The 16801-nt window shown below is 43.2% G+C and overlaps 1 protein-coding gene across 3 annotated transcripts in view; it reads right to left on the bottom strand.

The window, feature by feature from the left end:
- shq1 (SHQ1, H/ACA ribonucleoprotein assembly factor) overlaps positions 1–16801 on the bottom strand; it is an 85696-nt gene that overhangs the window by 58864 nt on the left and 10031 nt on the right. For all 3 annotated transcript variants that reach the window (XM_070549846.1, XM_070549847.1, XM_070549848.1), the window contains exons 4-7: positions 16578–16706; positions 16317–16477; positions 16124–16236; positions 15955–16052 (exon numbers count right to left, since the gene is read on the bottom strand). In XM_070549846.1, the coding sequence (XP_070405947.1) occupies positions 15955–16052; positions 16124–16236; positions 16317–16477; positions 16578–16706 (501 nt within the window). The remainder of the gene's footprint in view (positions 1–15954; positions 16053–16123; positions 16237–16316; positions 16478–16577; positions 16707–16801) is intronic.

The following is a 16801-nucleotide window of genomic DNA, read 5'->3' as shown; positions in this document are numbered from 1 at the left end:
GGTTGGAGGGACCAGTGGCGCAAATGTTCGGCAGGCTTTGCCTCGTCAGTGTGCCCCGGTGTGAATGTGTGTGTATGAGTGAATGACTGATTGTGTTGTGAAGCTCCTTGGGGGGTTTTAGAACCCTGAAAAGGCACTATACAAGTAAAGACCATTAACCACCAACCACAGAATGAACACAGCTGCTTGTCATTGTAACGTCCAGCAATGGTCAGTTTTCACCTACAGAATGACCTACATGCCACCAGTCATCTGCAGGCATAAACTCCATTCTCTAAAGTGAATTTTACATCCTAGCTTCCTACAAACCCGGAAGGATACTGCAGCCTTGTTGACATTTCAGGAGGAACAAGATGTCTGGCTGTGTTCCCAAACATAGCCTTCTTTTGATAACACTGCAGGATTGCTCACTCTCTGAATAAAGTGACTATTTCCAGCTCATATGAGATAATCAATCGTGAAATGGAATGAACAAATGCTGTATGGAAAACAATAATAATGTTTTGATTAATCTGTGCTTAAATTAATAAGGTTGATTATGAATGTCAATTAATTTTATGAAATAGAATGACCTGAAGACAGAGATTTTAGTTTTTGGCAGTGGAGACCTGTTAAAGGGTGCGGTGAGGCCACTTGGTTCCCTTTCAGATTTTGTAAAGCCTTATGTGAAAAACCTGGGTGTTTTTATGGATGGTTCATTTAAATTGGACAGACAAGTGCAGTGGTCCAGTCTGGTTTTTATCACTTGAGGCAACTTGCAAAGGTTAAGTGCTATTTGCCGGAAACTGTCTTTGAACATGTTATTCATCTCTTTGTCTCCTGTCGACTAGATTACTGCAATTCCCTGTACTATGGATTAGGTCATTCCTCCTTAAACCGCTTGCAACTGGTTCAAAATGCAGCAGCCCGCCTTTTAACAGGTACAAGGAAGCATGATCACATCTCTCCAGAGCTTGCTTCCCTTCACTGGCTGACAGTGCATTACAGGATTCAGTTTATATTGTTGCTTTTTGTTTATAAATCACTTTATGGTCTGGCCCCTCCTTATAGAGATGATTTATTGTCACCCTACACTCCTGCCAGGAATTTGCGGTCGGGCTCACAGTTTTTATGATCAGTTCCAAAGGCTCGCCTAAAGACGAGAGGCTTTTTCTGTGGCTGGTCCTACACTCTGGAACAGTCTTCCTCTGCAGATCAGGACCTCACAGAGTCTGGATGTCTTTAAGTCCTTGCTTAAAACTCATTTATTCAACCTGGCTTTTATGTAGGATGATTTTATTTTGTCATTGTCATTCTTTGTCATTTTTATTGATTTTATAATTGTGTGATGTAATGCTGTTTTTATCCTAACTTGCTGATTTTTATGGTTTTATGGTTTTTAGTTATACTTGCTCGCAATTTTATCTTCTGTGTTGTACAGAACTTTGGGTTGCGGAAGCAATAATAAGTGTGCTTTAGAAATAAATGTGACCTTGACCTTGATTAATCTGTGCTTGAATTAATGAAGTTTGAAATGACAAGTGAATTATTATCTAAACTCAGGCCCTGTCCACATGTAGCCGGGGATCTGCCAAAACGTAGATATTTTTCTACGTTTTGGCCTGTCATCCACACGAAAACAGAGTTTTTTCACACGAAAACGGATCTTTTTAAAAACTCCGGCCAAAGTGAAGATCTGGGTTTTCTCCGTTTTGGGTGTCTGTGTGTGGACGGACAAAACCGGAGTTTTAAGGTCTGCAACGTCACTTTCCGCGACAAAAAATGCTGACATCACGTGTGCGACCTGTGTTTACACTAGCCGATAGCATGGATGCCCTCAGAGCTGCGCTCGCTTCATCAATTGTCCAAGCGCTTTTTGCTTGTTTGTTTTTGCAAGCGGAATTACTGCTCCTTGCGGAAGACCACAGACGAAGGACGAGGTTAAGAACGGCTATTGCCTGGCATCTGGCTTCTGCAAGTACTGCCGCCTACAGGTCTGGCATGTCCTTAACAATGTATTTATCCGGGTACGTGTGGACAGAGTTTTTTTTTTAAACGAGGTGGTGTGGATGCAAGTTTTTGGCGGGGCGGATATTCGTTTAAAAAAAACCCGGCTACGTGTGGACTAGGCCTCAGACACAAGGCTCATTAGGGATAAATTAAAGTTAAGTTAAATGTCATGACACAGATATTTTCTTAGCCACAAATCAGAACATCCTGTATCTGATAGAAGGCGTGATGTTCTGAGGTTTGCTTGTTAACGCCCCTTAACATGGCACGTCCTGGTTGGCCAAGAAATCATAAAATGAGAATTTTAAAACAGAGCTCACTTGACGGTGAGTCAGTTCTAGAGAAAGCTATGGACAGGCCATCCGAAGTGAACCCTCTTTAACCCAGAGCATTTTTGACATGCTGTCAAAAACCCTGCTACACGCTGAAGCTGACACAGCAAACGGTTCCTGCAGAACAGAGCTCATACAGTTCCCACTCCTTACCTCCAAATTCCACTACCTCCGCTCCGCTCTGCTCCGACACGAACGCCGGAGCAAAATCGGTCCCGTTGTAGTCAATCAGAGCAATTCCACTACTGCGGCCGTGCTCCAGCAGTGCGGCGCCGTGCGCCGCCCTCTGTTCCGGCGTCCGGCAAAAATAGAATCGATCCTATTTTCGCCGGATGCCGGAGCACCTCCGCAGTCAATGGTCAGAAATCACAATCGCCCAACAGGAAAAGGAGCAAGCACAGCTTCCGTTTTTCACAATAAATCGATAAACAAAAGGCGTTTTTTGTTTCATATGCACAGGTTTAACAACTTTTAACAACTATCAATGGCGGCTGAACTTTAAATGCACAAAAGTAAGCCATAAATACAGTTTCTACTATCAAAGTAGTCACACTTTGTGGATCCAAACACTGCTGATCTCTCAACACAAATGATGGACAGATTAAACAGTTCATGCCGATGCTTCTCCCACACAACGGGTGTTTGGATCTAACTTCCGCGTTTATTGCTCGGACTGTATCGCAAGATCTCGAAAATCCCGCGCATGCTTGTTTGCCCCCCTCAGGTCTCCGCACCGGAGCGGAGCCGTTGTAGAGCGGGTACCAAGAAAAATTGAGTTCGGAGGCGAGCGGCTGTGGAAGGCGGGGGCGGACCGGAGCGGAGGTAGTGGAATTTGGGGGTTAAGAGTCCTTCTAGACGCAAACAATTTCATCCATCTGTTGTGACTTGGAAACATCTCTGGACTGGAGAGTCGGTGCTGCGGTTAATCTACCAATCCTCGGTGCCCAGCGGTCATCCGACCTCCCTGACCTCCTGATCCGCGAAGAGGGTCTCCAAAGAAAGGGTGAGGTAGACACACAGATTGTGTCTGATGCTGGTTTTAATAAGAACCAACTTCATAGCTTAATGTAAACCAAATTATTTTCACCCAGAACTCAGTTCTTCTAGATACAAGGTTCTGATGTACACACACCAATAAATCACCACACATCACATCCCATCCACTTACATTCATCCATCCCAGTCGTCTTAGTTAACTTGTCTTGTTTTTAATTTGTTTAGAAACTAAATTTCTTATCTTTTATAAACCTGACTGTCTGAATTGAGACGAAGTGTGCTTGATCCCTGAAAAAGCAAAGAATCCTAGAATCTTCTGATTAAACATCCAAAGACCAAGCAGGTTGATATTCTATATTTATATAGAATATCACAGCTTATTGGTCATAACTAACAGTAACATATTAAGCTTAAAAGCACAACATTTACCCTCTACACCATTATGCACCTTCATCGTGTAGTTTCCAAACTTGCGCTGTGGCCCTGAATATTTACTTCCAGCAGGTACAGCAATGTGAGAACAGCCTGAAGCATTTGCTCCTGACCTTTTATGGAGTTCATACAGCAGCGACTATAAGTGGAGACCATCAAATCCATCAGAGCCTGATTATTCCACAGCATTTATGCCATGTGTGCTGAATGTCGTTCTCCAGCTGAGAATCTCCACGTGTGAACAGCCGTGTTAAAATCCAGACCAAACTATTCACACAATCTAAAGAAAACTCAGGTGTTCACGAGCAAAGTCGGCTTTTGTTTGACTGCAGAGTGACAGGGTGAACAACTGAAAGTATGAAGCCAGATGTATGAAAGATAAGAAGAAACTCATTAAATATTTTCCTTTTTATTGTTTTCATAACACATTGTTGCTAGGGTGTCAGAAAAATAAGAGGAGGTGCAAATCATTTTCACAGATAAACAGTTGACGAGAGCACAAATTAGATTCTCAGTAAGCTCAGAGTATGTGTTGAGAATGACATTTAGCTATAAACATGTAAACGTTTAGCTCAGTACAAGAAACGTTCACTGAGGTGAAACTATATTTGTGTCTAGTCAATAGCTGTAGCAGCCATGTTGGATCGGGTTGACTGGACGTTCAGCTACAATGACACAAATTTAAGCTCAACTTAACTCATATTTTTAATACAATTGAAGTGGTCTCTAGTAGGAATTAATGCCTTGTAAGTCACATCGACTCTGTTTGATCTGCAACTCAGTTTTATCTCCACAAATAACACAAGCCTGGAGGAGTTCTGCCGTGTGGTGGAGTTGCTAACGCTAAGCTTCGATTGGTCAAGACTTGCTCCGCCCTCTCCTGGACGCTAAACGAACAACAACCTTCCCTGTTGCGAGCTAAGACGGGCGAGTTTATTACGATGTGCAATTGTCAGGCTTTTCTAATCCGAGCGTTTCCTTGTCTTTTTTCTATCGGCGACTAATGCAGGAAATAGGGGCAGAAGACTATTTTCCCATTTAGCCTGCATGTGAAAATCAGAGTGACCGGTCACATTTCAATAGAATAGCAAGTAAAACAGTGTTTCTCAGTGAACTTGCTCTGCAACGGTTTCCTTTTAAAAGAAGCATCTGCTTAATGGGGATCCGTGGTAAACCTCCTGAGCGACACAGACTTCAGTCCCATTTAAACAATCTGCATCGTTTAACACTGGATGGCTGCAGCAACCAACTCTGTTTGCTATTCCACCTCAGCACCTCATGAAACAGCTGAAAGCAATTTCTTTCCCTGCAGAAGAAAAAAAAAAGCTCTGCTTTAAACTCCTGATGGTGTGCACCGACAGAAACAGAAACACACACAATCGTACACACACTCAGTATCTCTGGGTGCACTGCAAAGGAGATTCCTGCTACATTACGTCAGCTCTCTGCAGACACTACCTGAGCCCCTCGTCAGCGCGGCTGCAGAGGGAGAGCACAGCCAAGCGGACACAAAATCCTGCGAGCGCACTCCTCTACAAACAGGAGCCGAGAGACGGACTAGAGATGTATGATGTGTAGATTTGAGCTACTTACACAAGATATTGAAGCACATCACATTTTCCATTCATACAAATACCATGATGCACAGGTGGTTGAAGTTATTCAAGCACTTTATATGATTATATACAGTAACTGGTCATTTTATTAGGTACACCACTTTAGTGTTAAACTGGACTTGCTTAACCTTCAGAACTGCCTTTATTCTTCATCGATTCGACAAGAAGTCAGAAGCATCCCTCAGAAGTTATGGTCCACAAAAACATGACATCATCACACATCTCCATCCATGATGAGAATCTCCCATTCCACCACATCCCAAAGGTTCTGGACTGGAGTGAGATCTGGTGACTGCGGAGGTCGTTGCAGTCCAGTGAACTCGTGTTCCTAAAACCAGTTAGAGAGGCTCTCAGCTTTTCGACATGGTGCATGATTCTGCTGGAGGCAGCCATCAGAAGATGTGTACATGTGGTCAGAAAGAAAACCATCTTTAATATAGAGCCTCTCAAGATAAAAATCGCAAGGTGCTTCACAAAAGCAAAAACAAAAAAAATGAAGTATAACAAGATTTCTAAAACAATTAAAAACATGTTTAAAGGGAGAAAAGAATAAACATGTAAGGAAAGGGAGAGGGAAAATGAATAGGCCAGAGGGAAATCAATGGATCCCAGGAAAGGCCGAATGAGAACAGAATAAGGAGAGAGTGGTGATGATGGTCACACAAAAGACAGCTGGACTCCGGAGACCACTGAGTCCACTGATCTCAGACTCACGGGGAGAGACTTCCAGAGTCTGGGGGCCACAGACGGGCAGGGTCAGCAGGGTGGTTAAACCAGGCTCAGGTGGTTTTAAGGAGTCTTAAGTGTGAGAAGAACATCACACAACAAAACTTCCTGCTAAATCGGGATGCGGAAATATGTTCCGCTACCTCTGCAGAGATGATATCACCCACCACCATGGTCCTTCACCTCTATCATAGAGCTTGTCTATTCTACTGGGCATTAGCACAAAGCTTTTGAAAGCTTGCCGATTGGAAATTAATTTCTGACCTAATTCCTCCAGTTGGATCTGCAGCCTGGCTCTTCACTGCTCTCTACAGGCCCAGACGGCCGAACGACACGGAGCAAATATGCTTCAAAATACTGCTGGGGCCTGGAAAGAGCTCCCAAAATATCAGCAAAGCCAAAGGTCGGAATATGAGCTCATTCAGTAAGCACACTCTGTGATCGTGCCAATTACCCAATCAATCAAACAAACACATAATGAACAGTCTGCTCAAACTGAAAACCTGAATTCAACAGATGGCTATCTAGGTTGGTCAAAGATCCAATTTCCTTACTCCCTCACAGCAGAAAGCAGCAAATCCAAAGAGGCTGAGCTGTCAGGTGCTTTTAGGCTGGACCACGGCATGAATACGGGCCCCCAGAGGACAGCTGTGCCCTGTCAGTGGGCTGGCCCTGACAGGAGAGCACAAAGGAGCTGCTTTCTACTTCATTAGCACTTGTGTCCACATCCATCTGTCAGGTGACATATATCAGACTCGCAGACGTGAAGAAGGATGAAGGAGTCTAAAAACAGTCTGTCTCAATTTGAAATATATGACTAACTGTTAAAATCACGAGGAGGCTTTCCAGATTTGACAGCAAGCTGCTTAAATCTTTAAACTGACGCCATTCTTCAGCAGAGGGGAATGCAATTCCAGCTGTCAATCAAGCCATTAAATCTAATTTGGATCATTTATCTTAGTCTGGGCTCCTGACTGAGCAACTCTGTCTCAGAATTTAAAGTGAAGTCGGAGAGTCTGAACAGATTTGATGAACTGTGATGTTGGTCTGAAGCCAAGACTGACCTCTGCTCATCAATGATACAGTCTTCCTGCTGGTAAAAACAATCAGTCTCGTATAAATCCTCTCCTAATCACACTGCACAATGGCTGGCGTGGTAATTGTTGCATCAAGTGGACATGCTGGAATCTGCAGGTTAAGAGAGCCGGATGGTACAATTAAACAGTCAAACTGAGCAAAAGTTCACCAGTTATCACTTTAATGAAAGAGACTGCTTAAAAAAACCGAGCTGAAAGCCTCCAGCAACCACATCCACATAAATGAGTCACTGATTTGAAATGAATAGGAACTGACTGAGAAAAGAAAAGATTACTTTCTAGAAAATGAAGATAGCAAAATGCACAAATCACATTCCAACCCGGCACTCCAAATGTGGCTGTTTAAAATGCCCAAGAGGCAGTAGAGAGATGTAGCGATTAGGAAAGGTCCAAGTTCAATCCCTCCTAATGGCAAGTGTCTTTTCTATTAAAAAGCCCCAAGGCACTTTAACAAGGAACACAGCTTAGTGACAAATGAGCCGATGTCTCAATCCTCTAGAGGAGGCCGGTGAAGACTCGTCTTTTGGGCATTAACATATTGTCGACCATGACAGCTTCTGGTAGACACAAAAGCCTGCTGTTATCAGATTCCTGCATAGAAAGGATTTCAATTCACAGCTGTGTTTAAGTAGATTTAACACAGAACTACTGTGGAAAAAGGTAAGTGTGATTACTATCACTAGAGCCCCCTTCAGACAGGCCATGAAAAACGGAAATGTTCCAGACTCTGTCCGTAAGACCTTTGTGTCTGAATACAAACATCCGGATAACGTGTTCCGGAATTTAACCGGACGAAGCCCCTAGTCACAGGTCCGGACTTGTTACGGACAGGGTGGCTGCTTCAGACTGGTGAGGTAGAGTTCCGGACAAGGGGGAGGAGGAGAGGACCGGGGGACGCTGTGCGCACCTAGATAGCTCGCTGCTGTAGCATGCGGCGAACCATGGCAGCTCGCCTCCTACGGTACTGTCTAGACGCGCGACGGAGCGCTTCACACCGCTTCAGTGATTCCTTTAACCATTGAGCTTCATCATCCAGGTCTCTTATGCGTCTTCGTGTGCGCAGAATTATGCTTAAGCGCCTCGTGATTTTTATCTTGAGAGGTGCTATAGAAATTATATTTTCTTCTTCTTCTTAACATAAATTCACACAAATAACATCTCTTTACATCTCTATGGATTGAGAAGATGACCTTCAAACTCAGCTGTCCATATGAACATGCCAAAATATTTTTGGAGGAATGTTTTTGTTTACAAAACAAAGTGATGGTAGTAGTACCTAAGTGATAAATCCAGATCTAGGAACACCATCTAGGAATGGTGACGAGTAGTTTCATGCTGTGGTATCGGCTCACAAAATGGATGAAAATATGAAGGAGAATTACCTCCAAATTCTTCAACTTCACCTCAAATGATCAGCTAGGTAAGTGAAACCTAAGACAGTCGAGTGTTCCAATAGGAACTGGTTTCTGATTGAATAAAAGAGGCTTACCTTAAAGAGCAAGTCAACACCCTACCAGAGTCTTACCCCAGCCACATTTTCTGTTTGAAAATTGTGCCAAAAGGAGCGTCGCCCGGTGGACCGAGAGAGCGGCCCTGCAGCGGTAACGGACAGCATTCCTCCAACCCCGGCACTCTCGGAAACGACCTGTTAATAAGCCCATACACGAGTGCGTCGGAGGAGCAGATAGAGAAACAGCAGCACGATGAAAGTCTCCTGTCTAGAAGACGGGCAGGAGGATGTTTTTTAACGAGGCGAGCAGTTCTGAGCTGTATTATTTTGTATCGGCTCTTGAAAGGTTGAGCCAGCTGGAGGACAGTCGAGACTCGACTGCAGTACAGTTCAGTGCAGCTACCCAATACTAGACTTGGGCGGTATCCACATTCGAATACCATCCAACTTCCTCCACAATTTACCACGGTGTACGGTATTACCAGGACTTATTTAAAGTAAGCCTCATGTGGAATTACCAAACTGTTGGCTTGGACCGTCCCCGTTCAGAAACTGAATAACAAACACTATTACTAAAACAATAATTACATAACATTAACTTTTTAAAAATGCAGCTTGTAAAAATATTTTTTGTCTGAATAACTCACATGTTTACCTTTTCTGGCTTCGACATAGAAAGTTGTGGACCAACTGCTTTGCCTCGGTGCAGAAAACCTGCTTCGATGAGCGGAATTAAAATGTGGATACCGCCCAAGCCTACGAGCTGCCACTTTTCTCCCCGTCTTCTCCGCGCTGTCACATGACATCACGTTCATAAACTTTATGGAACATCTCTAAAAGTTGGACAAAACATTTTAAATCATTTAAGTAAAACTGAAAATTCAACCACAAATCTGTTTTATACATTAAATGACTTTTATTCATCCTTTTCATTTATTTATTTATTTTTTAAACCTTGTCCATGTGCACTGCTTTTTTCATGACTGTATTGGAACTGACACAGTAGCTTTGTTAACACCAGATGTATACAGTATCACTGTAATACCGCCCAAGCCTACGTAATACAGTACCGGAAACATCACTGGGCCAATAACGACGGCCGATTCATATTCAATGTAGAGCAGAGTTTTAAATAATGGTGTTTTTTTTAAACCAAATTGTTGATGCAGTAAAATGAAAAAATAACGACTAAGCATGTCTACTGTACTGTTAGACACTCATTTCTACAGTTTATTAGCAAAGCAAATTTTGATTTGGGGGCAACTTGCTCTTTAAACTCCTGGAATTACCTTACACCCAACCCTTTGTAATTCTGCGGAAAACCGGTGGACTGTGATTGAAAGCCAACACTGTACCAAGAAACCTATCAGGTCAAATAAGCACAACCGAATCTTCCAAGAACGGTGTTTCAGTCTTAGTCAGAAGCTTGCTGGTGCATACAAAAACATCCATTAAAAGGACAAATAACCATTGGGGGTGTGGGTTTCTTTTTGATCCTGCATTTATGTCTTCACAGACAGTAAACCTGCAAAAACACCAACTCAGTGTCCTAGTGGTAGAGTGTCCGCCCTGAGATCGGGAGATCAGGGGTTCGATTCCTGGTCGGGTCATACTTTGAAAAAATGGGACCCAATGCCTCCCTGCTTGACACTCAGCATTAAGGGGTTGGATTGGGGGGTTAAACCACCAAATAGTTCCCGAGCGCGGCTTGTCTGCAGCTCACCGCTCCCCCAGGGGATGGGTCAAATGCGGAGAACAAATTTGACCACACACCTGTGTGTGTGTGACGACTAAATGGGACTTTAATCTTAATCTTTAAAATGCAAAGTTATAGACTCAGTCCTTGCTGTTAAAATTCATTGATGCTTTGTTATCATTTCACCCTAAATAAATACATTATGACCTTCATGCTTGGTATGAGTGTATGCACACAACTGACCTAAAGTATTACTTGGATTATTAACTTTAATTACTTCCCATAACTGCACGTCAAAGAAATACTGGCTTTTTAAACGTTACAACATTGCATTAGATGCATTACTGGGGCTGAATCCCTTTAGATTTTTTTTCTATACCAGTACTTTGATGATTCCTGGCATCTGTACGTGAATGACAATTTGTTCAGTACCTATATTTTTATCTCTAATGTTAACAGAAAAAAAGAGCCTAGTTTTTTCAGTTTGTTTGTTTATTAAACTGAGCAACAACAAAAAAACAAAACAGAAACAATTCAGCACAGAATGTAAAATATCTACTATTTTGAAACTGTGAACCACTACATCCTTCTTGTTGGCTGATAAACTGGGTGGGACTACCAGAGACACAGTTGGTTCTAATCAGAACTCAAAGACCAATTATGTTGTCTCTACTGGTGATCACAAATCAAAGCAGGTCATCATGACATGCAGGGTCACCATATGTTTAATTCTTGGACCACTGCTCTGCAATCACTACCTGCTGCCTCTTGGTCAGGTCATACACAGTAACAGCATTACCTATCATAGTTGTGCAGATGACACCCAGATCAACCTAGCTCTATCACTTAGTGACTGTGGTCCCCTAGACTCACCCTGTCAGTGTTTGGAACAAATTAATGACTGGATGCAATCAAACTTCCTTCAGATAAACAAAGACAAGACAGAAGTTATTATCTTTGGAAATAAGAAGGTTAGGATGGAGGTTATTGCTCAACTTGGCTCCAGAGGAAAACAAAGACCCAGGTTAGAAATCTTGATTCAGACCTGAGCTTCACTGGTTACATTGAGGCTATAACTAGATCAGCTTTTTATCATCTTCGTCACACAGCAGGCAAGACTCAGGGGTCTCATGTCCAGACAAGACCTAGAGAAACTCATTCATGCTGTTGAGGGTCTGACCTCATGAGGAAATTACTATGCAGTGATTTTCTCCAAAATGACTGTGCTTAAATTGCTCTGAAAAGCAAATAATCACATCAGCGCCAAGAAACTTCATTTCCCATGATGCTTTGCACACGGAAGCATTGGGATGATGTCACCGCCTAATACCAGAAACACGTTCTGCGCATGTGCGGGAAGCCGTGGAGCTTTTCCCGCGAACTAAGACCATAAATCTTCAGCAGAGACAAAGAAACCTCGTTCTTTTGCCCAGGATACCTGGCGGTAAGGACACGCTTGTCGAACGCTCCGACAACTTGAGCACGCGGAAGCTCTAAGTGCCCAAGTTGAGCCACGAAACCGCTACAAAGCCACTCGAACTCCATCAGGACCTGACTGGGAACGAGCGGAGCTCCATCCAGCTCTCAAGAGACGCTGTAAGTTGTCAAACTCAGCACAAAAGAAACTTCGTTCTCTTTGTGTCCAGCCCGTGGAGAAACACTCGTGGAGGTAAACAACGGAGAAAGCATCAAACCGACGGACGACGCCAAACTGCGGAGAAAACATGGAGAACCGTCAAATCAAACAGCTGGGGACGCCTTGCTGTTCTGGTGATCAGAAAACTCATTTTTCTCTCTCCTTTTCTCCTCCCGTTTCCTCTATAGTCCAGAATAAGCAATAAAACCGCGCTATTGCTTAAAAAGTAGCTTCGTGTCTTCCTCTTTCGCTCCCAAAACACGTCCGCCGGGTCATTTTGAATAAATAAACTGCTTATTGATCATTGTTTGGTATCTTTAAATGTTTTCGGCCATGGCCAGGCTGATAAACTAAAAGATATTAACTTGTGATTAATCTTTTGTGTTGTTTCATGATCCTTTGAAATGTTTTGAGTGATTTAAGGTTAAGTTACTACTGATTCTAAGTGCTTTGGAAGTTAAAGTGCAAGTTGCCACCCACACTTTAGCCAGACAAAGGGGTCAGCCATCTTGCATACAGACTCCATTTTAGAAACACACACACATACATACACACAAAACACCTTGAACATTATTTTGAATATACATCCTTTTATTATATCACATGGTTATTATTCATTTATGCCACTGTTTATTCATTTGACAAATTGTTAATTAAACGTTATAAAATTCAGATTTTCGTCTCCAGTAGCTTTGTTGTGTCGAAGAGAAGTCTCTGCTCCGAGGATTCTACGAACTTCAAGAAAGACTGATAAGAGTTTTGGATTCAATTTTTCCCCGGTTAAAGGGGAATGGTGCCCCGTATATCTAAGAATATCTTAATTAATTAATAAATCAGTAAATATTCCCATATTTACAGAATTTATTGAAGAATCCAAAAGTAAGTTAAAGCTTACAAATTGTTCGCTCCTAATAACCCCAACAATGCGTTCATCTACAGCAGGCTGGACTATTGCAATGGTTTTTTGACTGGTCTTCCCAAAAAAGCTGAGAAGCAACTGCAGCTTATTCAATAATGCTGCTGCTAGAGTCTTAACAAGAACTAAGAGAACCGAGCACATCACTCCTGTTCTTAAATCACTACACTGATTACCAGCAAATTACAGAATCCATTTCAATGTGCTACTACTAGTTTATAAATCACTCAATGGCATGGGGCCAGAACACATGTAAGTCGGACCTGTTCCCGGTGAGGGTTGGACTCCGCCAGGGCTGCTCTTTGTCACTGGTTATGTTCATTACCTTTATGGACAGAATTTCTTGGTGCAACCGTGGTGTGGAGTGTGTCGAGTTTGGTGGCAGGAGAATCTCTTCTCTGCTTATTGTGGATGATGTGGTCCTCCTAGCTTCATCCAGCTCTGACCTTCAGCTCTTGCTGGGTAGGTTCGCGGCCGAGTGTGAAGCGGCTGGGATGAGGATCAGCACCTCCAAATCTGAGACCATGGTTCTCGACCGGAAAAGGGTGGCTTGCCAACTCCGGGTCGGAAGAGAGGTCCTACCTCAAGCGGAGGAGTTTTTTTAGAGAAGTATCTCGGGGTCTTGTTCACGAGTGAGGGTAGGAGGGATCGGGAGATCGACAGGCGGATTGGTTCGGCGTCTGCAGTGATACGGACGCTGAGCCGATCTGTTGTGGTGAAGGGGGAGCTGAGCCAGAAAGCCAGGCTCTCGATTTACCGGTCGATCTACGTCCCAATCCTCACCTATGGTCATGAGCTTTGGGTAATGACCGAAAGAACAAGATCGCGGATACAAGCGGCCGAAATGAGTTTCCTCCGTAGGGTGGCCGGGCTCAGCCTTAGAGATAGGGTGAGGAGCTCGGACATTCGGGATGGACTCGGAGTAGAACCGCTGCTCCTCCGGATCGAAAGGAGTCAGTTGAGGTGGTTTGGGCATCTGGTCAGGATGCCTCCTGGACGCCTACTTGGGGAGGTGTTTCGGGCATGTCCTGCTGGCAGGAGGCCCCCGGGTCGACCCAGGACACGTTGGAGAGGTTACATCTCCAATCTGGTCCAGGAACGCCTTGGGGTCCTTCCGGAGGAGCTGGTGGAGGTGGCCGGGGAGAGGACGGAGGATGCTGCCCCCGCGACCCGGACCCAGATAAGCGGAGGAAGACGACGACGAGCGTAGCTGTTAAGAGATATTTTGTCTCTTTCTGGTGTGTGAGTAGCAGCTGAACCCAGTGACCCCACCAGTGAGGAACTGGTACGGTGCTGGGCATTTTTAGTTAGTTTTAATCAGCTCCAGTGAAAAGTGAAAGTTTTTCATCACATGTTATAAATCCAGCGGGGTGAATTCTGGCAAAGTCGTCAACTTGTTTACATTGATGAACAGAAGCAGGGAGAACTAAGCTAACGTGCGTAAGCTAGCCAACACTTTCCTTCTGTAAATACCACTCTCTATGAGCCCCACCTACTCGTGTTAAACCTTCCCACAAGTGATCTGGGCTTGAACTCGTAGAAACCAGGCTAAACTGGCAAAATAAACAACCCCAGCTGCCACTTTTCTGTTCAATACTGCTATAATTCACCGCTGCCCCACCTAGTATCACTAATTCTCCCAAAAACTAAACCGGGGTCGAACTAGTTGAAGCCGTGCTAAACATTGCAAAAACAACAACGACAACAACAAAACAATCTCAGGCACTACTTTCCCCTTTGTTTAGTACTCGTGTCGCTCACTGTTAACATATTTTTGCCAACCAATATGGTGGAACCATGTGATTAGGCGACGTAGGTGCAAAGGGTCAAGGGTGGTGGGTGTATCTATAGATGAGATGTTTCTGCTGGGGCTTACGTTAGTTAAGACATGCATGTTTAAAATGGTTTTCTGTGCTGATGTGGATGATTTGCTGCTTCATTAAGTTACTAAATCTAAGGAGGAATCATGAAGCAGATGAGTGGGTTTTCAAAAATCACCAAAAGCATTCGTCTTCAGTGACATTTGGTCCAACTTTTATTTTCCAGAGTAAAAATGTAAAACATATAACTGATTTATTCAGAAGCAAACTGAAATAACTCCTTATGCAGCTACTGATTCGGTGTTTAGAGCACAGGCCTCTAGCCTGAAACTATTAATAAAAGCTTTAGGATGGCTCCAGGGGAGGCCAGAGAACTAATTGTCCAATAATTCAGTAATAAAAAGTAACATGTAGACAAATATTAGCCATTTATCTCCAGAAAAACATGTTCCTTTAACATCTACATAAATGTGCTAATAATAAACGTGTAGGAGACTTGGTTACAGTGAAGTCGTTAGCAAAACACCACCAACTGTTTATGTGCAGGCATTATGCAAATGTGTGACTCCATGTAAACAAAAAGGAGAGGCAAAGCTTGTATGATGAACGAGGCGCATTAGGCCCTTCTGGAGTCATGTTTTCAGAATCGCCCTCTTACTGTAGGTTTTAAGAGGTCAAGACCAACTACAAGCAATAAAAGATCCATTTTAAACACATGAATAAAACATCCAAAATTTAAAAAGCCAACATTTTAATGGATCTGTCTAATGGATCTACTGATGTGAACAGCATATTTAGACTCTATCAAAGGCTTTTAGAAAAGCATATTATCTGATGCTGTTAATAAAAATATTTTAAATGAAGGTGCTGTTGAGACCAGATACGGAGTTATTTTGGTTAAATTGTAAAACTAGTAGGCAAGCTCTAGTGTGGTCACTCAGCACCATGTGAATGTTTCTTGACTAATTTCTGAAACGCTGACTGAGTTATGGGCGGACGTCGGTCTACGGAGACTGATAAATTGTGGTAGACATCCTGAATGGGATTAAATCCAAACATATTCACATGTAGGTGCGCATAAATTGTTGCTTTCTGAGATTTTCTTTAATATTTTGCAGTAATTCACGAGATTTTGCAAAAAGAATTACAAAAAACCAACACAAGCAAAAACACAAGAAAAACATTAACGCCCACCTTTCACCCATCAATGGTGGGCGATGTAAGGATTATATTTCTACAGAAGCTCACCAGATTCCCCCTCCTGCTCTGTAGAAACACTCAGCTTTGTCCACCATGGCCTGAACTTCAGCAGCCGGTTTATCTCGTCATCTTCAAACAAATCAGCCCTGCCATGACACGTGTTTGTCATGAATAACCCCAAAAAGAGCTTCATGAGAGTAAAGCTATTTAAACTCACAAGTAATGGTCAGGAGAGAAAGCCGAGGCCTCGGCTTCCAGTCGAGCCTGCCGCCGCTCTGCTGCTGATGTTCCCTCTGGGTTCTGAAGGTCGATCACCTCACTGAGTTCCTCCTTTTAGAACAAGAAAATAAACAAACTACTTATTTTAATGATACATTTTACAAACATGAACCCTTACTTGTAGTTCTTACCTGTAATCGCGCAAATACTCCGGAGCGCTGATTAGCAAAGCCATACTTCTGCAGGGCACTCAGTTCTTCTACAGATAGCTCTTTGTAAACTTCCTGTTCAACCTGCCAGTCAAATTCCTCTTCATCTTCCTCTTCGTTATCTTCAGCACCTTCGCTGCATGCTTTAAGATGTTAAGAACCTGTGTTAACCCCTGATCCTTCTACTGCTGCATCTATACTAACATTTACTCAAAAAAGAAACGGTTAGCCGTACAAACATACCTGTGCTTACATCTTCCACTAGTGGTTTTGCTGAACGGGTGCCTTTTGGAGCGAGGAGACTTGTGAGCATTTGAAGGCCTTCAAAGTGCTCTCCGGCTGTTTCTTTAGGAACCTGAAGTGTGAAAAGACCTGCAGCAAGACGGGACATGAAAGGAGGATTTGAACATCAAAGGAGCCTTGATCCGTGCAACTAGGGAAGATTTCATGAACAAGTATCTGCTGCC

This window comes from Nothobranchius furzeri, chromosome 3 (genome assembly GCF_043380555.1).
Source record: "Nothobranchius furzeri strain GRZ-AD chromosome 3, NfurGRZ-RIMD1, whole genome shotgun sequence".
Classification (NCBI taxonomy): Eukaryota; Metazoa; Chordata; class Actinopteri; order Cyprinodontiformes; family Nothobranchiidae; genus Nothobranchius; species Nothobranchius furzeri.
Note: the sequence above shows the minus strand (reverse complement) of the source record. Positions and strands in the feature narration are given on the sequence as shown.